This window comes from Protopterus annectens, chromosome 3.part0 (genome assembly GCF_019279795.1).
Source record: "Protopterus annectens isolate FY-2018-M chromosome 3.part0, PAN1.0, whole genome shotgun sequence".
Classification (NCBI taxonomy): Eukaryota; Metazoa; Chordata; order Ceratodontiformes; family Protopteridae; genus Protopterus; species Protopterus annectens.
The window spans coordinates 994,106,158-994,132,064 of NC_056731.1; the positions used below are offsets into that span (position 1 = coordinate 994,106,158).

Below are 25,907 nucleotides of genomic sequence, written 5' to 3' on the forward strand. Positions count from 1 at the left end.
ATATGCCCTTTCTTTTAAACATTAGGAAAGAAAATTCAGACATATCTTACCTATCTATCTGAATTTTTATCAATCGATGAAATACATGTGTAGCACATATCTTAAATGTATGTATACAAGCATATGAGTGTGTGCATATAATGGAGAAAGATCTGCAGCTAAGTAACTTTTTTAAACAAGAAACATCTTTATTAAATTATCACATATGACATAGGCAATCACATTTATACAAATAAAAACAAACCACATTGACATAATTTTAGTTGCAAACATTATATATCACAAACCATATTGACACAATTGTAATTGCAAACATTCAAACTCTCCCTTCCTTTAAACCTCGTTAAAAAAGTGTAGGAGCAAAGTGCCTAGGAAAAATTGGTAACCGTGGGATCAATACATGCAGAGGAGGAACAAGTTTTAAAAAGGCAGGATTTGAATGAGCTTTGTAATGTTTGACTGACAATGACTGGCTATATTATAAGTGATGTATAATGTTTGCAGCTACAGTTGTGTCATAAGTTCATAGATCTTTACTAGACTAACTGCCCTTATGGGCCATTTTAAGCCTAGCCAATTACCTCATGTGAGACTCAAACTCTGCACCTTAACCATTATGCCAACTATCCTGCCCAGCATGATTTGTAATGTATAATGTTTGTAACTGAAATTCTGTCAGTATGGTTTATTTTCATTTATATAAATTTAAGATTGTCTATGTCATGCGTGATAATTTAATAAAGATGTTTCTTTTTTAAAACAGATTCATTTCCTTAGTTACATCAATTTGCTCACCTAGTACCTGTGACAGAGCAGTCTTGTAAAAAATCCCTTTAAAGTGACTGTTTTGTACAGTGCAACCACCAAAACGATCTTTCTATTAATTTGGTATAAAAGACTCACATTGATATATGAGTATTGCACAGTGCAGTTAATTGTTTAAATCTTGAGTTGTCTCTCATAGAAACATTTATATTTTATTATATTTATTTTGACATTTGTTACCCGGGATAGCTCAGAGTGGGCATGAGCCCCTTCTCAGCGGAGGCCCGGGTAGAAAAACTCCAGCAAAACAAAAAAAAAAAATAATGAATAAGAATAATAAACAATAAAAATTAAAAATATAAAATATAAAAATAATGACAATAATGTTTAAAAATTTCCATAATTAACAAGCAAAGACAGATTAAACACAGTGATGTTAAAAACATGGTGTGAGTATGAATACAAGATTTAGTAGTGAAGTAGGAAGACAGGGAAAGTTATCAGGGAAAATTATGAGGTTTAGTAATTAGTTGCAGCAGCAGAAAAGATTTCAAAGGAGAGTAGAACTATCTGCAGAGTTGTACAAACAGATGAGAGGAGTTGAGGAGAAGAAAAAAAGGATGTAGGCAGTGGAAAAGGAGAAAAAGGATGCGAGTAAAGGGGAAGAGTGGAGGGACATGGGTGTGAGAGGATGACTTGCTGGGGGATGGGAGGGGAGATGGAAGATTAGGAGTGATTATGGGGAAGTGGGTAGCACAGAAGAAGTGAAATAGTGGGTAGAAGTTGGGTAGAAGGGGGGATCAGGGAGTGAAAATTAAAGGAAGAGGTAGAGAAGTGAAAAGTAGGTGACTGGGAGGTTAGGAGGTACTAAGACAGAGGCAGGCCCAGGAGTTAAGGAGTTTTCCCTTAAGGTTTTCTTGAAGCCGAGACTGTTTGGGATGGATTGAGTGGTTAGAGATATTTTGTTCCAGGCTAGAGCAACAGTATAGCTGTATAGAGAATGACCGAGGGATTTTTTTGAGCTTGTAGATTTCTAACAGAAGTTGGTCAGAGCTATGGAGTGAGCAGTTGGGTGTATAGGAAGTAAGGAGTGGAGCAATGGAAGGACAGAAGGTAAGTTTATTTATTATGAAGTGACAGAAGAGAAATTGTGAGAGGAGGAGGTGGTGAGATAGCTCAAGCCATTGAGAATTTTTAGAGATATACAGTGGTGTGAGTTATGTTAGTTAGCATCAAATCTAACAAATTTGTTGTAGCAGAGCTCTAGCTTTGTTTTGTGAGTGGATTGTAGACTGGATAGGATAAAAGAAGTGTAACACTGGCTGGGGAGAAGAAAAGCATTGGCAAGGGCAAGTTTAGTGCCATTGGTGAGGAATTGTTTTGTTCTATAACACATCCCCAGTTTTTGGTGATTTTTTTAATTCAGTTTTGCTTTAATAGATGTTTTAGATATTATCAGGATAACTTTGCATATGTAGCTATGAAGCTTTTCTCCATGGGTATCCATTGAAAAGGGGTTTTAATTCCCAGTTGGACTTTCCAGGTAAACAAATGTAAATAAGTAAATAAATAAACCATGGGAGTGATGGGGCTGAAGCTCCAAGCAAACATATGAAACAGACTCTGTTATTTTTATTTCCAGTTTAATCTGAAAGCATGTGCTATTGAAACACTAAATAGGCACTTATAATTTTCAGGTCCATATACACTAGACACATAATCCAGCACTTAGTACACATGAGGCAGAGTATTGCTAAGCTACCAAGCAAAGACACTGACACAAGGAAACCAAACCCTCCATTTTTTCATTATCAGTTTATTAACCTTTGGGCCCTTGTTTGTGGCATTCATGCATTACGTATGTAAATATGTAAGTAGTGCCACGTATGGAAAACAACTGATGTACAAAGTGAATAGGAAGACTAAAAGCACAGCCCAAACAGCATGCAAGATATAACTGAAGTATATGAAAGACAGGAGTCAAGGTGATGCAGCTGTTCTGCAACAGTGGAAAAGACAACGGGAGAAAATGGGCCTGGCAAAGTACACTACAGTGCTTCTTGAAATATTAAATGCATTAACAACATACCATGCTTCTTAAGGCTGTGCAGTAGGGGGTGAAAATTGATTACGTCCAGACTTTCTTTAATTTGTGCTGTTCCTTTTTAACATTGTACAAGGGAAAATGCAGACACGTGTAACATACTGTGAATCGAGCACCTTTATTTGACAGCCATGTTGTGCTTGTCTCATTGGCGTTGCCTATGTTCATACTGGCCACCAAACCATTGTACTGAAAATGCTTAATGCGTGGCAGTGCTAATGTATGTTTTCAAATAAAGTATAAGTCAGCTGTGCTACACAATATAAAGAAAACATATTTGAAAAATAATGCACTTGCATTAAAATATGGATAGCCATCTATCATACATCAAATTATGGTCGACCTTAATTTCTTTAACTTGTAATGATTGAGGAAAAAAAATACTTGTCAAGAAGTGTCAGACAGAAAGAAACCACGTATTGTGCCATAAAAACACAGGCATTTTATAGTCTAACAGTTGTGGAGTTTGCCAGTGGCTATTAATGGGTGGTCAGAGCCCTCTTTAGCAGCAGTAAGGGTTGCTAAAGTAGCTAATCACATCATTTTGCATGAGATGATTACAGAACTCCTTGGCAGACAGTAAACTGGGGAAAACATGCAAAGGGTGAAACATACACAGGTGACAAATGTAAAAGAGCACTTGAGCAAGAGAATATCATAGATAATGTAATATGGTTTAGTCAACTGTGGGGAAGTGGGCTGAAAACGGAGTGGGGCCTGAAAAGAAATTGCAGAAAGGAAATGTTTTGTACATTAAACACATCACAACTGCAATTATGACAGCATGTGAATTTGTTCGCTAGCTCATCTATTAGTTGTCTACAGTTTTTCTGTATTATCTGGGCTGGATTTTTAGTCAATCCTATGCCCAGATAGTTACATTCTGATTCCAGTGTACAGCAAGTGACTTTTAAGATGGGCAAGTTCTCACCAAGATTCATTAGAAAAAGGAAAAACTGATAGCTTTCTGGATATTAATCTCTAATTCTGCATATGATTCGAGGTCCTCATAGCAAGCTAGCACCTTTGCAATGTTGCATGATAGATTAGCTATCCAGGCTACACAGCTATCAGCAAACCAGGAGGGAACTGGGCAATTGATTGAGTTCCATGTAATACACTCGGCTGCAAGTGATTTAACAAGATGTAGTATATAGACTTCTGTTACTAAAATAAATAACAAGGGTGAGAGAGGGCAATCCTGTATCATACCTTTTTACCATGTGCTGGTTTGATAGAATCCCACTGGTACTGATTCTTGCTGTAGGTTTTGAATATAATAACTTGTATCTGTCGGTGAAGGAACTTCATTTAAAAGAATGCAGTAAATTCCAAATTAACTCCCATTCCACAGAGTCAAATGCTTTTTGAAACTGATTAAGATTGTGGATGCATTTATTTTTTTCCAGCATTGACTCTGAATATTCATCCAAAGTCTTACTAAATCTAAAATCCCAGTTCTGTTCTTGATAAAACCTTGTGAGATTTTGAGACTAATTTGTGTAAAATCTCATTTAGTCTGCTGACTAGGATTTTTGCATAAAACCTTAGTTTCTAGTTGTATGAGGGCGATTGATCTGTAATTCTGTCTTTATTAGGTATAGGAAGCATCAGGACTTTTGCAACTAGTGAGTCTTGGGGAAGCATTGTATGTTTTCACATTCCTCATAAAAACTTTTTAAAAGGGAGTAAAAGATGGTTCTTAAATTATTTGTAAATGTCTGATGGGAGTCTGTTCAAGCCTTCTGCTTTCCCAGAAGTGAGGTTCAAGATGGCTTTAGCTAAATAGGAAACATATTTATTAAACCATCACTTACAACATAAGCATTCATACATTTGTATAAATGAAAACAAACCAATCCTAGTTGCAAGCATTTTACATCACAAACCATTCTGAGATATTTCCAGTTGCAAACATTATACATCACTTATAATCTACCCATTCATTTTCAGTCACACATTACATAGCTCATTTAAGTCCAGCCTTCTTTTAAACCTCATCCCTCCAGTGTATATATACTGTTCACAAAATTTCCATTTTTCATATGTAGTCTGCTCCTACCCTTTTCTAAAGATCTCAATTAAAGTTGTTTAAAATGGGGGCAGAAATTGAATAATTTATGTAATGTTGCTTAGTTTATATGATATATAGCAATATATGTGAGGTATAATGTTTGTTAATGTTAATTTGTTAATACAGTTTGAATACTTTTGCATAAATGTAAATTTGCCTATGTCATAAGTGTTAATTCAATAAAGATGTTTAAAAAAAGTTGGCTTTAGCTATTTCCTTGTTGGTGATAGGTCAAGAGAGGAAATTGCTTTCTGATATTGAAAGTTTTATGAGTTCAAGGTCATTTAGGAAGGCATAGGTTTCCTTTGCCTTGTATTTGGTTTTCTTATCATGATGAAGAAAGGTGTGTTTGACAAAGGAGTTGTTAATTTTCCATGGGTTAATGGTTATTTCCCCAGTGCTTTTGTGCATTGCTACAATTCACATTTCAAAGGATCTTTCTGCTAAACTTTTGGCAAAAAAGGTTTTATATCTGTCCCATTTCTCATGTAATATGGCATAGTGCCAATTCCTAATTTTTTTTTTCTCTAATGATTTGAAGGCCTAGAGGCTTATTATTGCATTGACTTCTTTTATATATTTTTTGCCACTTTCTTATTTTTTTCGTCAACTGCAAGCATCTTATCTCTTTTCTCACTAATTTTTAGTTTGGAGGCTTCTTGTACAATCATTTTTAATGTTTCCCACTTAGTCTATTCCTTTATACCATCTCTCTTGTTATCTTTCCAATATATATATTTCTATATAATAAAAGTTTATAGTTTATTTTTGTGTTGGGTAGAGCCTAAGAGTAAGGGTCAAGATGCCAAGTGGTTGAGATGGGAACCCTATATTTTAATTGTAACTAGTTCAATGGCAGAGTGATCTGACCAAACTGTGGGAATAATGTCAAGTGTGGAACTCTTGTTCTTTAAAGATTTGAGGAGAAGACAGAAGTTGATTCTGCTTGCAACTCCTCTGTTTGGGGCTATGAAAGTAAACTCTTTAGTAGTGGGGTTTAGGGTTCTCCAAACATGAAATAAGTCTAACGCATTCATGAAAGACTTCAACAGTTATAAGACTTTGACTTGGATTCTGTGATTGCCTGAGAGTCTATCTAGTGTGGAGTCTGGTACTGTATAGAACTCTCCTCCTGTGATAATGTCTTCCCATTTATCTTTTGACTAATGTTTTTTTCCTGAAAAACTGTGAAAGGGGGGATGATATCATCAGTATTTGGACAATAGAAGATCCCTAATACCAAGTTGTACCATTGGTGTTTGATAACTACAATATAGCATCTTCCTTGTTGGTCCTTTATTTCCAGAGTCTTTTCCCAATTTAGAGAGTTGTGAATTAATATACATGCCCCTCTTTTGGCTGACTTGCATGAGCTTGTCACTTCCCATCCTTGCAAGCATTTTAAAAACCTAGACTGTTTTTCTTTTTTAATTTCATTCCTAGAAGAAAGACTACTTTTGCTTTTAATGGTTTTAAAAAAAGTTTAAAGCACTTATTTTATATACTGTGGAAACTCCCTTCACATTGAGAGACACTTGGTTGTAGTTTTGTGTAGGATCTAGGGATGTTCTCTGTGTATAACTGACAGACACAGTTCTCTTGCCATCCTTTAATGAATATACATGAGGGTGTATGTTTCTAGATGTATTGGTGTTACTGACTGTTGAAGTCCTACCTTGGTCTTTCGACTGGGTTGCTAGCTTATGTATTATACACTATCCCCAAATAATGTAACCTGCTCCGTATTATTAGGGGAAACAATTGCTTAAAATTCTCTTTTCAGTTCTGTTGGGCTTTAGATTTAAACAGCTAAACTACACAATACTTCCATGCCCCCTTGCTATTTTATCCACAACAGTTAGTTACATAGGCATGGTGAGAAAGTCCACCACAGTCAAATCTCCCCAGTGGGATCACGTTCTTGTGATTTTCATGGGTGATTCTAGATAAAAACTCAGATGCTTTCTATGTCAGGCCTTGTAATTGTTTGGGGACTTTGAGAGTTAGTTATCTTGTCATCCCATGAGGCTTTGAGAGATGCAGCTTTGAAGATTTCAGTCTCTAGTTCAAAGGAGTCCCATCCCCCTGATAGGTCACTTGTTTTGTTTGCCAGACTAATGAGTGGGGAATATTTATTTGATAGCTGTCTGAAAGAAGTTTTTTTACTCTCTTGGCCTGCATTTCAGTCAGATTGTGCAGATTTCTTGCAATGATCTTTCATTCTTGAATTATCTTTGAGGGGGTGGAATGGGTCTTTAGCCATTCTCTTTTCTTGATGCCTGACAGAGTGATGCCAACCCATTCCAGGTTGGCTGTGATTTCTGAGATGTTTTTTTTTTTGTTTGTTTAGCTTCTGTGCTGGAAGCTAAATGCTGTGGTGTTTCTTCTACTATAATAAAATAGAAGCTATAGCTTCCCTTGGAGGCATTCAAGGTTGCTAAGAATTTTAAGTGGGCCATATATCCCTTTTCTCGAATCATAAGAGATTGTTAGGCTATCGACCTGGAGGTCATTTTAAGCCTAGTCAATACCCAAGATTGCACTTACTGATGATTGCTCATGCCCCATCCACCCATCCAGATTCCTCTTGAACAATGTCATAAAGGTGCTCTGTTTCATATGAATTGGTTGCCTGTTCCAAAGATGCAGCAGTCACTGTGAGATGAATCTGTTCCTCCAGTGTGCCCTACTTAAGTCACAGGCCATATTTTGGTCCCTGGAATGGGTAGCTCTAGTGCTCTTTGATTTACAGATATGCAGTAAGTTCATTAGGTTTGGGTCTTGGATTGCTCTATAGGCTAGGCATACGTCTCCCCTAAAAATTCTATATGATACAGAGTATAGTGACAGGGGACTTTAGTTGGTCTGTGTATGGCACATGCTGGAGTCCCTTGATCTTGTTTGCTAGAAACCTCTGAGGTTTCTCTAATTGCTGCAGGTGCTTAGTACAATACATGACGAATGGGGAATCATACTAAATTATGGGCCGGATAAGTGATGAGTATGGGGGGGTTATAACTTCTTTTGCTCTCAAGGTGATACCTTTACTAATCAAGTATGCTACGTAGAAAGCTTTCCTTATTACAGTAGACACATGGTGGTTGAAGTTAAGGTCACAGTCAACTTGTGATCCCAGGTCTCTTACCACTTCATGGGTACTTATGATACTGTTGTTGATTTGACTGTGCGAAGGGACATTGTTTGTGCTGAATGGAATGATGATGCATTTATTTGCATTCAAGTCTGAGACCATGATAAATACACCAGACCCTCCTGGAGTATACTGACATCATTTGGGGATTCAGTGATTGCACCTAGTTTGTAGTCGTCTGCAAACTTGGTCAGCCACAACACCTTAGTTTTAACCTGAACTTCTGAGAAATATATACCAAATAGTGGGGGAGAGACCAGCACGGACCACTGTGGCATCCCGCTGGTAACAGTTGATGTAGAGTACCCACTATGATAGTGTGTGTCCGGTTTGTGAGCCAGTTGGCAACCCATCTTACAATGAAGGGGTTTACATTCAGTTTGCTAAGTTTATCGGTAATGCCTGAATGTGGGATTGTGTTGAAAGCCTTTTTCAAGTTGAGGTATGACGTGTGCACAAATATGAACCCATCAATGGCCTTGGTCACAGCTTTGAAGAAATCCACCAGGTCTGACAAGCAGGATCTGCCCTTCACAAAGCCTAATTGGGTAGGATCCAGGGTTTTGAGGTCACCTATGTCATTATTTATGAGGTTCTGTGGCCTTACAGATAAGGCTGGTCAGGCTTATGGGTTTGTAATTCCCTGGGTCTGTTGCTATGCCACCTTTGTGGAGAGGAATAACCGTTGCTGGTCTCCATTTTGCAGGGACAAAGCATGTGTTTAGGCTATGATTAAAAAGGGTACTTAGTGGTGATGCTAGTTCATGCTTTAGTCTGTTTAGAAGACAGACTGAGATGTCATCTGGTCCCATAGTGGCTGTGTTTTTTTTGCCTTGGACAAGGCTTTGAGGACCTGGTCCTCAGATATGTAGGGTGGGGTGGGGGGTTGGGGGAAGGTTTGCTGTAAGTTAGGAGAGGATAAGGGAGTGAAATTTTCACCAAACCTATCTGCTAGCAGGTTTGCTATCTCTGTGGGGTCAGTGTGTGGGATACCATTGGCCACTAGTTCTGTATATGCTTGGGTGCTACCCTTTAGGTTATGTACGTAGTGGTAAAAGGCCCTATGATTATCCTTGGCTGCAGTTACTAAGTTTTTCTCAAAGGAGCCTTTAGAGGATTTCACAAGTTGTCTTATTTGCCTGTTGAGGCTGAGGAAGGTGCTTTTCCATTGTTGGGGTCTTGCCTTTGTTTTCTTTGACAGCAACTTTTTGCATTTATTGTAAAGTTTGTTGATGCTGGATATCCACCATGTTAGCTTGTTTTTCTTGGAGCTCTGGCTATGATTCTTTCTGGTACAGCCAAGTCTATCCACTTATGCAAGTGATTGCACTGGGCTTTAGTGTAAGCTTTGGCATAGTTACCACTTCCAGATTGGGGTGGGGCTTGGAATGCATTTATACCTTCACCTAGGAGGGTATAGTTTGCCTTGGTGAAGGTTTTTCATCTGATTTCATCCATTGTGACTTCTGGTGTTAGTGCCAGTTCAAAGATGACTCATTTGTGGTCGGTTTTAACTAATGAGGGTCTGACTGTAGTGGCAGTGCATCTGTTTGACATGTTGGTGAGGACCAGATCTAGAATGTTTGTTCCTCTTGTCAGGTACAGATAATTTGTTCTAAGGCATTTGAATTAACAAATTCAAGGACCTTTTGCACTGGTGAGTTAGGGCTAGCATAGGTTTCCCAGTTGATGGTGGGATAATTGAAATCCCCCATAACCAGTGTGTTCAGTAAAATTTGGATCATCTCCAGTTTGGTCAAGTAGGCTTCATGGGAGTCATGACCCATGGAGGGGGATCTATAACTGGCTATAACTTGAATGGGGGTCTTATCCACCATAACCTGGGTCTGGAGTAACTCCATGGGGTTGTCCAGTCTAAATCCATGGAGTATGGAACAAGGGCTTTTCTTTTATGAAAAACGGTCATGCTGTAATCATGAACTACATGCTTTATTTAAAATAATTTCTTTGTTCATAAAGTTAAGGCATCTAAAGATGAATTGTCAGGGAAATCTATTGTTTTATGATAAAGGTAGGACTATCAGCTCTTTCTATTATGGCTTGCCCCCCTGCCTACGCTAGTTAGTTTTTATTTTTGTTTGTTTTTTTTTTTTAAACATTATTCGATGTTTTACTACATCGATCACTAAAGGTCGACCTTTAGTGATTCGATGTAGCAAGATTTCAATAACGTGATATACAGGCAAGAAATAGGAGTGAACTCTTGTATTGTGATAGGTTATTTTCTTATAAATGGATCTTGCTCATGTTGTCCAATATTTCTTCCTGTTGTGATAACAACGCCTGAAGATATTTCACTTGGGTCTCATGGTTTGAAGTGGTGTCTTTGATGCAAGAAATGTCTAGGGTTGTGGTTTGGATTAATAGCTTTTATGTCATCTTGCATTGTATTAATAGCTTCCATCCTTTTCGGTAGTTATTCCTGGAAGTGAAGTAAAAAATCTTTAGTTCTCCTTTACACTGTTAATGACAGGCCTCTTGACCAAAGACGATATGTTTGTTTGTGTCTTTCGGCTTTTCCTGGTTAGGGGCTGCCACAGCGGAACACCGGTCCGCTAATGATTGGCAGTTGATTTTTGCATACCGGCTTGCCAGGCCTGACGCACAACCTTCAACGAAGGTACGCCCATTCACGCATGTCTCCACGCAGAAGACGCTCTAGCTGAGGATCGAACCGGACAGCGTCTTACTGTGAGGCGACAATGCTACCGCAGCACCACCACCAAAGACGATATGTGTTACGCATTAATATATACAGCCTTTTAGCTATTTCATGATCAGACTCCTGCCAACAGGTAAGAACCAAAGAGACATCATGATGTCAGTTTGTCTTTACATTGGATAAAAACCTTTAGTAAGGCTTTTCATGGAGAGGTTGTATGGGAGCTTGTTTAAAATGCTGCCACCATTAGTGCATTCCTGTGCATGTCCGAAAAGCTATGCATTTCTATGGACACTTACTGAAACCTACAGTTACAATAGATAAAACCAGACCGAAGAAGCGTAACATAGAAACAGTAATGTAATAGTTGTGATGTGTTCTGTAAAAAGGAATAAATGGTTAAGGGATATATGTTCATACAAAGTTGCTATGCATGCAATCCAGGAGGCCATTAGGGAGTCTAGCCCAAATGTCCATTTGCCCCAAAGAACTGCCTGGTTAAATGACTTGCTCAAGGTCACATAGTAGGAAAATGAAGATGGAAAGATTCAAACCCATGCATGCTTAGCAATGGAAACAGAACTTTAGTCCTCTGAACTTACTGCCAGACATCAGAAGTTCAGTTAGGGGAACAGGAATGTGTAGCTACATGCCTTAATTCATTGATGGCTGTAATCTTCAGCAGTGCAGTTTCCTGCAAAAGAACACAGTAATTACTAACTCCTACAGAGCCCAGAGCATAAGTAGTACTTGTGTCATTAACAAGGAGTCACTTTTACTAAAAGGTGTTCAGGTTGTACATTAACAAATCAGTTAATGAACAGAATAACATTAAAAGAGGAAAAACATAATGCTAGAAGATATCTGTACCTCAATCCAAAGGTAAGGAATAGAAAATTGGTAATATTCAGCTGCAGAATTACAGAACCACATAGTAGGGAGAAAAATAACATTAGTTATAAAACAAATGCAAGTGATAAAGAAGTTTCTGTAATATCAACCCCCAACAAAAAAAAACATACACATATTCCCTGGAGGACCAGGAAATAGAATAATGTGCCATTATCAAGTAGTCAGGTTTGTAGAAAAGTGATTTTCCTGCACTTTAACAAGTCTCTGTGTGAGCAGAATAAAATGAAAGGCTAAAAAATGTAATGCCACAAGACATCTGTGCCTCAGGAAAAAAAATAGGTTATCAAAAGATAAGGCATAGAAAGTTGGTCATGTGAACTTGACAGTTACAAAAAAATGAAAATAAAATACTTTCTACAACATTCAGGCATAATATATATATGGGTCTACTTCACTTGACCTAAAACTCACTTGACTGACACCCATTTGACCGACATCCAATTGACCTAAATTTCATTTGACTGACAACTCATTTGACTGACTCCCATTTCACTGACAGCTTACAATGCTGAATTTAAACATAGTAAATCTTAAAACATAAACAAGCACACGTAGAACACCAATAACGAACCCTTTCCAGAACTTAAAAAGTACTTACTTACCCTCTTAACAGAAACGGGACAATGTACAACCAAACTAGATGGGGAGGCTACACCCCCCACCCCCCAATGTGGGGGCTGTGCCCCCCAATTATATATAATATATATTGTTATGACTAGGCTTGTATAGGCCCTAGGGCTGATAGCCTAGCACCAACCTATGAAACTATATAGTTATCCCCTTTGGGAAAAAACATGTACCCATGAATTACCACATAGGTCGCAGTGCACAAAACACCGAAAGTGTGATAAGAGACTTAGGGACACAAGTGGACAGTGGTCTCACCTTTGATAACCACATCGCCGCAGTAGTCAGGAAATCCTTCTTTGTGGCACACCTCATCACTAAGGGCTTTTCATCCAGAAAAAAGCAGGTCATTGTCCCACTGTACTCATCCCTCATTAGACCCATTATAGAATACAGTGCCATGTTTGGTATGTACCTCTCAAGACATCTGCAACAACTGGAAAGGCCGCAGTAATACCTTACTAAAAGAATCACAGGCCTAAAGCAGATGCCCTATGCTGACCACCTTAAAAAACTCCAGCTATACTCTGTCGCATATAGTCTACTCAGAGGTGAACTCTGCTTAACATACAAGGCCATGTCAAACCCACAGCTGTTGGACATGCTACACTTAAAGAAATCCCAATCCATCAGAGCCACACGCTCCAGGGATCTAAACCTTGTCATCACAATAAACAAAACATGCTGGAGGGATAGGTTCCTGACCCAGAGACTCCCCAGACACTGGAATAGACTGCCCATACATGTCAAGCAGAGTGCTTCTTTGGCCCTCTTCAAAAGGAACCTTGATGATTGGATGGGAGAAAGAAAATTCACCCCAGGGATCATGTCAGTCACCCTGCTAGGCAGGGGTCCAGGGAAGTAAATAGTGTGGGAAGAAATAGCCAGGGAATTGTTATGGCTAGGCTTGTATAGACCCTAGGGCCGATAGCCTAGTACCAACCTATGAACCTATATACTAACTCCAGGATTGCACTACAGTGGGGAAAAGGGCAAATACCTTTAACTTGCCTTACAGTACTCTATATGCTGCCACTACTGCTGGGATGGCACAAAACATTCACCAAACTACTTTAGATACTTCCCATAAAAATGTAAAGAGACAAACCAACATTTAGAAACACTACAGCACTACTTCCTACATGACTATCGGAGTTCTAACAGTCAGCACTGTACGTTACAATAATTCTTTTTATTAAAAGCAAGTCACAGGTGAAGTAAAACCCACAACAAGTTTATGTCTTAAATGTCGGTGAAATGGAAGTCATATATATATATATATATATATATATATATATATATATATATATATATATATATATATATAGATAGATATATATATATATAGATAGATATATATATATATATATATATATATATATATATATATATATATATATATATATATATGTGTGTGTGTGTGTGTGTGTGTGTGTGTGCGTGTGTGTGAAAATAAAAATCTTTCCACAGTTTTGGCACCTCAAGAAAAGAGTGCGGGAGAGTACCGTCAATTAATCTTGGACTACACAAAGATATTACCTGCAATTTAGCTACTTTTTGGTTGTAGCTGTATAACTTCTTAGTATGTTGTAAAAAAAACAATGAGGCACACACAAATGAGGGCCACTAAAAAAATAATGGAAGCAGTCCTATTACAGGAGTTGTGTAAGATGACAGTGATTGACACTAATCCCATTATTTGTCACTGATAAGGAAATATAGCACTGCTTCTTTATGCCTAGCATGACTCGTATAAAGCAGACTTTAAATGGATTATGGAAAAGAGAAATAAATGAAGAAAAACAAGGTCATGTTCATATGTCTAGCCCCAGTGGCAGCCATTTTGTGGAAAACTTATTAAAATTCTGTAAGAACCATGCAGAGTGATTTTGAGGTTTTAAAATAGTTCAGAAAAGAAAAATAGAGCGAAAAATATTTTTTGTTTTAATGTAGAGTTTTCCATTAAGACAGCATGTTTTATCTCTTCATGTAATTTTATCTTGGTATAATGACAAATTCTTCTCTGCACTGGTCTTCCTGAGGATAGTTAGATTCATTCAGCTGGCTGAAAATATGAAACTTCAATGGAAACTTCACAGCTGTTTTCCTTTCTGAGAAAAGTATGCTGCCTTCATAGACTCCTTGAACATCATTGAGCACTTTCATCCCTTCATCTGTCAGACTTCATTCACAATGAAAAGTCTAACGAAGTCCGAGAGGTGAAGGGATGAAAGTGCTCAATAGATTAATCGTAGTATCATAGGTTAATAGGAAGTTTTTAGGCTATTGGCACTGAGGCCCTTACAAGCCTAGCCAATAATTTAGCCCCTGTCCAGCAAGGACACAGGTGGAATCCCAATGGTGTACTTTCTGTTCCTCATCCAGTTATCCAGGTTTTGTTTAAAAAGGATTTATGAGGTACTCTGTTTGACGTTGAGAGGGATTCTTTTCCACAGAAGGGGGAGTCCCTGGGACACAAATCTGTCCCACCAACAAGTCCTATTGATGTCACAGACCAGGCTGGGGTTGTGCGTGTGGGTTACTCGAGTGGTGTTTGACTTGCAGATATGCAGCAGTCCCATCAAGGCAGGGTCTGAGATTGCTTTGTATACCAGATAGAGGTCACCTCTGAGGAATCTGCATGAGACTTGAGTAGGGGACAGGGCTTTTAGCCTAGCTGTGTAGGGTTGATGCTTGAGACCCTGGATTCTCCTGGTGAGGAACCTCTGTGGTCTTTCCAGTTGCTGCATGTGCTTTGTGACATACATGCCGAAAGGTGCGTTGTACTCAATAATGGGTCTTATAAGGGAAGAATACAGGGATGTTATGACCTCCTTGTCCCTGGATGAGATACCCTTCCTAATAAGGTGGGCCATGTAGAAAGCTTTCCATACAATGGAGGCAATACTGTAGCTATCAACCTGTGTGCCCACTTCCCTCATGACTGATTGTGTGCTTAGGACCTTGTTATTAATGTGATAATTTGTGGGGACATCACTCTCCCCAAAGGGGATGATGATGCATTTTTTGATATTCAGTTTGAGGCCATGTTTCTGCCACCAGTCATTTGTTTGGGTCAGACCCTCTTGGAAAATGTCCACATCACTAGGGGAATTGATGACTGTGCCCAGCTTGCAGTCATTTGCAAACGTGGTCAGCCATAGCCCACTGGTATTGTCCAGCATCTCAGAAAAGTATATCCCAAACAATAGAGGCACCAAGACCGCTCCCTGGGGTACACCACTTGTTACAGGTCTACTGCTTGAGGTGGCTTCCCCTATTTTGACTAGGTGGGTTCTATCAGTGAGCCATTTTGCTACCCATCTGGTAACATATGGATTGATGCCTAGTTGAGAGAGTTTATCTATTATACAAGAGTGGGGAATAGTACTGAAGGCTTTGTCTAGGTCAAGGTAGGCGGTATGCCCTGTCTTCCCCTTGTCCATGGCTTTGGTGACTGTCTCAAAGAAGTTGACCATATTTAACAGGAAGGGCCTCCCATTGACAAAACCAAACTGTGTGGAATTCATTGTTTGGAGGTTGCCAATGTCTTTGCTAATGAGGTCCATGGCAATCCATTCCATGGCTTTGCAGATCAGGCTAGTTAGGCTGTTGGGTGTATAATTTCCTGGATCGGTGGATGCTCCACCTTTGTGCACAGGGATGACAGTGGCTGTCGTCCTATCAGCTGGGATGAAGCCGGTACTCAGGCTTTGGTTGAATAGGGTGCCTAATGTTCCTGCAAGTTCCTGCTTGAGTTCATGTAGGATGCAGCCTGGGATGTTATTGGATCCATGGAGGTTGGATTTTTTGCCTTTGAGAGGCATGCGGTGTCTTTGACCACCAGTTCTGAGCAGATCTGCGTGCTTCTTTTGAGATTGTGGACATATGTGAAGAAGGCCTTATGATTGTCTTTAGTAGATGTGGACAGTTTGGACTTGAAGTTTGTTTTGGAGGATTTCACTAGTGCTCTTATTTGCTTGTTCAGGCTAAGGACAGATTGTTTCCAATTAGGCACCTGCTCCTTCATGTTCCTGGCCAGCAATTTTTTTCTTTTTATTATAGAGTTTATATATTGCAGATGTTCACCAGACGGGTTTACTCTTCCTTGAGGAGGAGGATTTTGTCCTGTCAGGTATTCCTGATTCCATGCAGCTATATAAATGCTCGTACAGTACTTTGGTGTAGGTTTGGACATTTGTGTCAGTTCCTACAGAGGGGGAGGGAGTTGTAAAGCTTCCCTGAGGAGGTTGTAATCAGCTTTGGAGAAGTTTTTATGTTTTAGCCTAGTGGGGGGGGGGGGGGTCAGGTGTGATGCTGACTTCGAAAGTAGCCACTTTGTGGTCAGATCTTACCAGGGAGGATGATACTGTAGGGATGCTGCAGTGGTTACTCATGTTGGTTAATACCAAGTCCAAAATATTATCACCTCTTGTGGTGGTGTCAACCGGCTGGTCCAAAGCTTTTGCATTGATGATTCCTTATCTCTGGCATTTGTGTTTTGCCATGAGTAGTTCTTCCAATCTATGGTTGGATAGTTAAAGTTGCCCAGGTTCAGAGTAAAGGGTTGAATCTTGATAGATTCAAAGATGTCCAGATAGGTGGAGTGGGCATCTTGAGTCAAGGTTGGGGGCCTGTAGCTAGCTATGATTTGAATAGGGGTCTTGTCAACAGTTAACTGCACCTGGAGTGTCTCCTGTGAGTCATACTGTTTGACCAGCCTGTAGGGTTGTATGTCTTCGACCTCCTTTTGCTTTGCTGCCCACGGTTTCATAGATTCATAGGTGGATACTAGGCTATCTGCCCAAGGGCATTTATAAGCCTAGCTCGTAAGTGTCAGCTTTCATCACCCCATAAATGAGTTAGCTGTGCGTCTGTCAAGCAGAGCCATAGACGTGATCCCCGGGGTGTACTTTCTATTTCCCATCCACCGTCGTTAAGGAGCATGTCCATCAGTTCTGAGTTGAACATGGCTTTGTAGGTTAGGCAGAGATCACCTCTGAGCAAGCGATATGCCACTGAGTAAAGCCAGAGTTTTTTCAGTCTGGCTGCATATGGCATATGTTTGAGGCCTGTGATCCTCTTGGTGAGGTACTTCTGTGGTCTCTCCAGCTGCTGGTGGTGTCTTGTGAGGTACATCCCAAAAGGGGCATTGTACTCTATGATGGGTCTGATGAGTGATGAGTATAGGGGCACTATTACCTCTTTATTTCTAGATGCAAACCCTTTAGTAATTAGATGGGCTACATAGAAGGATTTCCTAACTACTTTGGCGATGTGATTGTCAAACGAGAGATTACTATCTACCTGAGTCCCCAGGTCTCTTGAAGAGAGACTTGCCATAAGCAAATATAATTTAACAATTAATTAAGCAAATATAATTTAACATATTGGTTTAGTTCATTTGGGATATGGGGTCTGAATGAATGATAGGATGAGTAACCCGGTATGTCTGGGGTGTTCTCTGCAGCTTTGAACCAGGTTTCTGTGACTGTACAAATGTCAACATCTTCCATTGTTAAGAATGCTTGTAATGAGTGCAGTTTCATGTTTAGACTCCTAGCATTTAGCAGCATGACCTTTAATTTGCGTTTTGATGAAATTTTCATGTTGGTATTTTTTTACCTCATGGCATTGCCTAAAAAAGGCACTATAGGGGAGGCAAGAGTCTTTGTCAGAAGCCTGAAGCCCAAGGGAGACAGATGCAGGTCATCTGGCAAAACATTGTGGTCTGTCGATCATGTCTTCCTAGGCTGTCAGGTACTGGATCCCCTTGGAATGACACAAGAAACTAAGCCAGTTGTTAACGTCAATCATTTTCTGTTTGCATTGAAGCTTTATTCTGGGTGACGGTAGAATGCTGCTTAAGGCTTAAAGTTAATAAAACATTTTATATTGGATTCATATTTATTTTTATAAAGCTCTTTGGGTTTCTGCTTCCTTTGTTTGCTCCTGTACCACATTGTCACTTTACTTTGGTTAAACACTGTTTTTGTTAATCTACTGAGGGTTGCTAGTCTGAATATAAACACTATAGTAGTAGGTCTGTTATAAGGAACCAGTCAATAAATTGTAACACAATACAGTTGATGTGAATGGAGATGTGGTTTCACAGAAAATAAGTTATCCATTGAACCTGTCTGATCTATACTGTATCAGCTGTTGCTACAATGCCTGGGAGAAAGTCTTTAACAACTGTGGATGTCTGCTTCTAGTCTCCAGAATCTTATTTTTTACATGCTTCAGTGGGGCACAAGATGTAATAAAATATGCTGGACAGTTACTAATGCCTTTTGTAATACCATTACCACGTCTCCTGTACGTTTTGAGCAAAATGTGAAAGACACTTTAATATTTCTAATTTTGCTTTACAACTATATCCAGAGATGAAGGATCTTAACAGAGGTCAGAATGTCACAGCAATGTATCTCATCAGAATAATTTTCAACTATGGAAGACAGCATATGTATTCTAACACTCAGGCAAGCCCACTGATGGTAATTACTTTGTGTAATGAAAGTTATTAGGGTCTACTTTATTTGCTAGAATGCCAACGGCTCTTGTATAGCTAATTCATAGGTGAACACTCACTTACTGACTCAGACATCTGCACAAGCCAAATAATTCAGTTTGCACAAGATGGAAACATGACAGTATGCAGGCATAAACAGAAACAGAAATGGTTTTCCACGTGGCACTGAGCACTTAGTAATTGGACTTCATTTGTACATTAGAGTTTATTTGGAGCTAGCACAAATAAACAACCTACATTCAAGATGATGCTGGAGTTTGTGTCACTAAGTCTCATTTCCCACACAGAACTACACTGCAGTTTATTGACATTGTTTTAAATGGATTTTGTTTACATTTGGCACAGAGAAAAGATCTATATTTATGAAAGAATGGAGTTTGTGAAGCGATACACTGCCCACATCCAGACAATGGGTTGCATTTCAGCAATGACCTTGCATACCAAAGCAGTGATATTTAATACCGCTCTCAAACTTTGCCATGTAGCCTCATGCTGGCACATAACATTTGATAATCAGAACACTCTAGAGACATGTCAAGACTTAGATACCTTGATATCTGATTAGATCAGCAACTTAACTTTCAACACTACATTGAAATAACCTGATGTAAAATTAACTTGCAATTTCTTTGGGCCTAGAAAATATCTAACCTTCTGTTCCTCAAATGCAGAAATGCTATCACTTCTTTCTGAACATGAAAACAGCCTTCACCTCATAGCTTCAGTCTCCAAGACAAATATCTTCTCACTTCAAATTGCATCTAACAGCATTTCCGGATTCATCTCATTAGTCTCCAAATCAGAATACAATACTAATTTCATGAATTTTAATCATACTTTAACTTAGGAATGGGGTCCATTCCTATCATGGTATTAGAAACCTGAAAGACTTGGAGCTTTGCAGGCAATGCAAAAGTCCCCCTCTAAAAAAATCTGTAAGAAACAAAGAAAAGAAAACGTACCTTAAAGCTGTGAAGCACATGAAATATATGCCCTTGATTTTCTTTGTGAGAAAACACTGAGGTCCTTTGAGTTGAGTCATATGTTTAGACAAGTACATATCAAAAGGAGCATCATATCTTAATATGGGTCTGATAAGAGAGATGTAGAGAGGGATAGTAACTTTCCTTGACCAAGACAATATACCCCAGTAATTGGGATGACTAGATAGAAGTATTTCCTAATAACAGTAGATACATGGTGGTCAAAGGATAGTTCATTGGCAGTGCAACTGCCCAGCTGCCCAATAACTATGTCATCCATGTGACAAGTATATACAGGTGTCCATGTTTGCCAGTGGACACTATAGTATATCTCCTTCCCTTCATGCATCTTCATCTCTTTGGAAGTAGCCATGGGTTTATCAGATATGGGAAGACAGATATAGTAATGTTGTGCAGTTTGTCCTCACTGACGATAAACTGTGTGCATAAAACAGTGCTATAACTAGAATTTATATTTGTAATGATGATCATTTGAATGTAGTACATTGATTTTAACTAACAAACTTGTATTTTCTCCTTTTTTTATTAGAGTTCCAACCTCAAGACAAGAGAAAAGACATATACTGGTATTAAACTGGAGCATCTTGCATGGATTTAGGATGATAAACTTTTGACAATGAAGTCTATATGCTGGAAACATCATGAATGTATTTGCTAGCTCTGTTTAGCTGGTAGTCATCAAACCTCAGAGTTTCCATTACACTGGACACAACAATTATGTGAAGAAGATATTGATAACCTCGAGATAGTGTTTCTGCAACATTATATGTATCAAAAATTACTCATTTGTGAGATTTGCATGCCTGCAGTATTATTTGCAAGAATTAAGGGCAAGCTAAATCAGGTATTTAATAACATATATGAACACTTTCTATTGCAAATTTGAAGAACAGTCTTCTGATTTTCAGCAGCCAAAAAATATTTTCAGTAAATAAATGATAAGATACCTATGATATTATTCACTTTACTTCAATTCAGCAAAAGGACTTACAGCAAAAGGACTTATACCGTTTTCTTAATCTGAGAATGTATCCGCAATGACTAGTGTCACTTCAACATAATGCCGTTATGTTAAATCCGATGAACTACAGGTGTTATTATAAAGAATCTATGTTAGGTCATTTGGAAAGAAGCAGATATTGAATTAAATGACCGGCCTGTTGTATGCCATCTCTCTGTTGTCCACATGATGACTTGTCATTTGGATATTATAGCCACAGTATAAAAATTGTTGTAATAACTGACATAAGCAATTAATTTTCTGAACAATGCAAATGACTGTAACCTTTTCAATCAGCAATATGTTACAAACCACGTCCCTATTTTTAGATTTTATATTCAAACTACCTTAACAAGCTGTATCTCATGATGAGTTTCACAACCCTGATTTGCCAGTGAATTGCTGATGGTAAAGATGACTGCACCGACTTAAACAAGCCAGTGGCCATGTTGCTGGCTTTATGCCTCAACCCAATGTCTTCCAGGACTGTACAGTTACTAGTGCAGAAGATGCTGTGCATAAGCATACGTTTATCTAATGATATTCTGGTTCTGAGCAATGATGCGCTCCCTTAATGACACTGCATGAATCCAATACATAGTATCTCACCAGCAATCTCCATACCAACCCAATGTCTTCCAGGACTGTACAGTTACTGGTGCAGAAGATGCTGTGCATAAGCATACGTTTATCTAATGATATTCTGGTTCTGAGCAATGATGCGCTCCCTTAATAACACTGCATGAATCCAATCCATAGTATCTCACCAGCAATCTCCATACCAACCCAATGTCTTCCAGGACTGTACAGTTACTGGTGCAGAAGATGCTGTGCATAAGCATACGTTTATCTAATGATATTCTGGTTCTGAGCAATGATGCGCTCCCTTAATGACACTGCATGAATCCAATCCATAGTATCTCACCAGCAATCTCCATACCAACCCAATGTCTTCCAGGACTGTACAGTTACTGGTGCAGAAGATGCTGTGCATAAGCATACGTTTATCTAATGATATTCTGGTTCTGAGCAATGATGCGCTCCCTTAATAACACTGCATGAATCCAATACATAGTATCTCACCAGCAATCTCCATACCAACCCAATGTCTTCCAGGACTGTACAGTTACTGGTGCAGAAGATGCTGTGCATAAGCATACGTTTATCTAATGATATTCTGGTTCTGAGCAATGATGCGCTCCCTTAATGACACTGCATGAATCCAATCCATAGTATCTCACCAGCAATCTCCATACCAACCCAATGTCTTCCAGGACTGTACAGTTACTGGTGCAGAAGATGCTGTGCATAAGCATACGTTTATCTAATGATATTCTGGTTCTGAGCAATGATGTGCTCCCTTAATGACACTGCATGAATCCAATCCATAGTATCTCACCAGCAATCTCCATACCAACCCAATGTCTTCCAGGACTGTACAGTTACTAGTGCAGAAGATGCTGTGCATAAGCATACGTTTATCTAATGATATTCTAGTTCTGAGCAATGATGTGCTCCCTTAATGACACTGCATGAATCCAATCCATAGTATCTCACCAGCAATCTCCATACCAACCCAATGTCTTCCAGGACTGTACAGTTACTGGTGCAGAAGATGCTGTGCATAAGCATACGTTTATCTAATGATATTCTGGTTCTGAGCAATGATGCGCTCCCTTAATGACACTGCATGAATCCAATCCATAGTATCTCACCAGCAATCTCCATACCAACCCAATGTCTTCCAGGACTGTACAGTTACTGGTGCAGAAGATGCTGTGCATAAGCATACGTTTATCTAATGATATTCTGGTTCTGAGCAATGATGCGCTCCCTTAATGACACTGCATGAATCCAATCCATACTATCTCACCAGCAATCTCCATACCATGGTTGCTTACTTATGGATAGTGATCGATCCTTCCATTCCTTGAAGACCTCTGTAGGCTCCTCACGACAGCAATCTTGAATCTTGAAGAAAGATATCCGACATCTAGCGAGTTCTGTGAGTCTTTCCTGATGACCACTATGTTGATAACCAAATGACTTACATATTAATACTGAAATGTTATAAAACCAAAAAAGTAAAAATGTCCAAGTCTACACAGCAAATGTAAAGATGTATTGAAACAAACTTTATACATAAGTAAAGGAAGTGAACTTTGTTTCCTACGAGTATTAAGCTTTCTTCTTAAGAATTCTAGATATCTGTACCTCACATGAAGAACTCTCATAACTCATGTTGGAGACAAAAACTGACAGATTTACAAACTGTTTTGTATTTCAATACATTATCTATTTAATTCTGTTGTAAGAATGGATGCTATAGATGTTATAAAACTTAGTTTGTGCAGGAGAGGATGCTCTCTGCATGAACCACACCATGTTATTTAAGTGTTTTCATTCTGAAGTCACACCACAGAAGTGCAAACTATTTACTCCCTTATTATTATGCTGTAGGATTACAATCAACAGAAATCTAGACCTCTGAATACCGGATCTGAGTTTAATGCAGCCATTTGGACAGGCAGATTCTAAATGTTATGTAGGGCACTTACAAACCCAACAGGTGAAACTACAGGATGTTGTAGTGATGTTACAAACCACAGAGTTCTTTTTAAGATACGGTAGCCGCATACCTGGCCAGGTAGATTTAAGAATGGTTACTTTACAGGACAATGGTCTTTAAATAATAACTTTTATTTCACTTTATATTATTTGACGATGTGGTGTTGAAAAGTGAGTCATAGAACCATACAGACATATGGTCCCATACTATCTCTCCCTTATACCACCAAGTTTCTTGCCTTTTCTTGTTTGCAGCTTTCCCCTTTTGACCCTTCCATCTTACTACATTTTTATTATACCACAAAGTACCATCCCACTGTATTTTTATTTTATATTGAGGAATAGAAAGTTACATATAGCTGCATTAAAGTTTGGAAGACTTGTCGGTCCTGTCTCATTTGTGAGGGCATAAAGGACTACAGGGCAGGGTTACCCACTGTTTAGTGATGTTACATGGTTCAAAGGGTCAGTTATCACCAACAATTAAAAATGTAAAACAAGAGGTCAGATTTTAAATATTAAATGCCAAGATCATTAACTAACTTTTAGGTAAACTGAGTTTGCTCTAAGTGCCAAGTCTTTGCAGAAGAGAAAATTGTTTCATCAAAACTGTGTTATCACAAAGCCATGCTCAACATGATGTTTGGATTTTTTTTCTGCTGAGGACAAGGACAACCTCCACACACCCCAAGCAGGAGAGCTTTGCTTTTGCACTCCTGAACTTAGGTTTATTAACTACACTGTTGCCAAATGTCTGTTACAGCAAACCCTGACTGCTGTGACCTCATCTGAAGAATTACATTTAGCCAAATATATATGCTAGAAAACATGGCTGCCTTGCTTCTGATGAGTCACCATTCTTTTCCCATTTTAAAATGTTACTAATTGATTATTTTTATACTTTTTTGAACGGGCTTATCCTACTCCATTTTCATCCAATACTATAACAATGCAAACATGAGAATTTATGAAATAAGCAAATTAGTAAACAGTTATACACCCTTGGTTTATTTGCAGTATTCTGTGTATGGAATAACAATCACAGCTCATATTAACACCCACAGATATGCTGTAGGTGGATTGGACACTCTAAATTGGCCCTAGGTGTGAGTGTGTGTGCCTTCTGTGGAAGGCTGGGCACCGGGCTGGCAACTCGACACTGTAAAACTCCACTGCCAATCATGAGCGGACAGGTGATACGCTGTGGCGACCCCTAACCCGGAAAAGCCAGAAGAAGAAGAATGATCTACCAAGGAAACCATGGAATACCATTCTCTCCATGTCTGGAGTCCGAATGTGGCCTCGTATGGGAATATGTATTATTACAGTTAATACTGACGTGTTAAGTTATGTGGCACATTTCCGTAAAACAGGGTTTCACTGCATAATTACTAGCAGAGGCACTGAGAGACATGAACTGAAAATGAATGAAATATAATATGATTTTTTTACTTTTTTACTTGCATAGACAAGTACAAAGTTTGTTTTATTCATATTTTGCTGTTACAGTAGCAGGCTGCATAGTTTTGGGTTTAAAACACAGGACTATTTGAACTGTGTTATTTACTGTGGTCATCACTTACATAATTAGTAACCATTTCAACTGCTATGATTTCTGCAAAGCACGAAGACTGGTACCCATAACTTCAGCCATTTTGTCTGGATTTTCTGAGCTATTTTAATAAAGCTAAACCTGTTTAAAGGTATCTGCATTATAAAATAGCTTCTGCAAGTATTCCTTATTACTGTAACTATAGAGACCCCGTATGGGAAGGCCTTGTATCTTCAAATGTAAGAACATACACTTCTTTCTGATCTGCTGCTATGATTTGCTAATGACAGAGTTATGATTTATAACACTCAGGCATTGAGGTATGATGGCTATAAAAAGATAATTATTCTCACACTGCTCCTAAGATGTACATGTCTGTCAAGCATACTTTTCCCATCCTAGAGTAATAAAACTGTAAAACATGAAACATTATTTAGAAGAACCTTAACGAGAATAATGTAACTTATGCTACAGGACTATAATTTTACTGCTGTATAATGGTTTCATGAAATTATTAATCAAGCAATTGATAATAAGTGAGAAGTGTGATTCAACTCTGATTTATTACACAAGACTGTGGGTTCACAAAGTAACAGAGCAGCACAGTAGGTTTCTGACTCACAATATTTGCTTTTACAGTTTAGTTTCTGGTTGAAATCCATTCTGAACAGAACCTGCATGTCATTCTTCAGTTTCCTCTGACATCAAACAGATTTGAAAGATATATGCAGGTGAACTGGTGAGGTTCAAGTATTAGTGTATGTGTGGGTGTGTGTGTGTGTGTGCGTGTGTGCATGTGTGTGGGTATTTGTGAGTCAGTGTAGGTATGTGCATACAGTATGTGTAGGCATATATGTGTGTTTGCTTTTGAGTTCCTGTCTGTGTGTTTATCCATCTCTGTGTGAATCTGTGCATCTGTCTGTGTATGTGTGTGT

At 38.7% G+C, this 25,907-nt stretch overlaps 1 protein-coding gene across 1 annotated transcript in view; it reads left to right on the forward strand.

Annotated features, from left to right (window-relative positions):
- VGLL1 (vestigial like family member 1) overlaps positions 1–23,027 on the forward strand; it is a 428,026-nt gene extending 404,999 nt beyond the window's left edge. The window contains exon 4 of the mRNA XM_044065293.1: positions 20,382–23,027. Within this exon, the coding sequence (XP_043921228.1) occupies positions 20,382–20,425 (44 nt within the window). The 3' untranslated portion in view covers positions 20,426–23,027. The remainder of the gene's footprint in view (positions 1–20,381) is intronic.
- Positions 23,028–25,907: the final 2,880 nt, after the last annotated feature.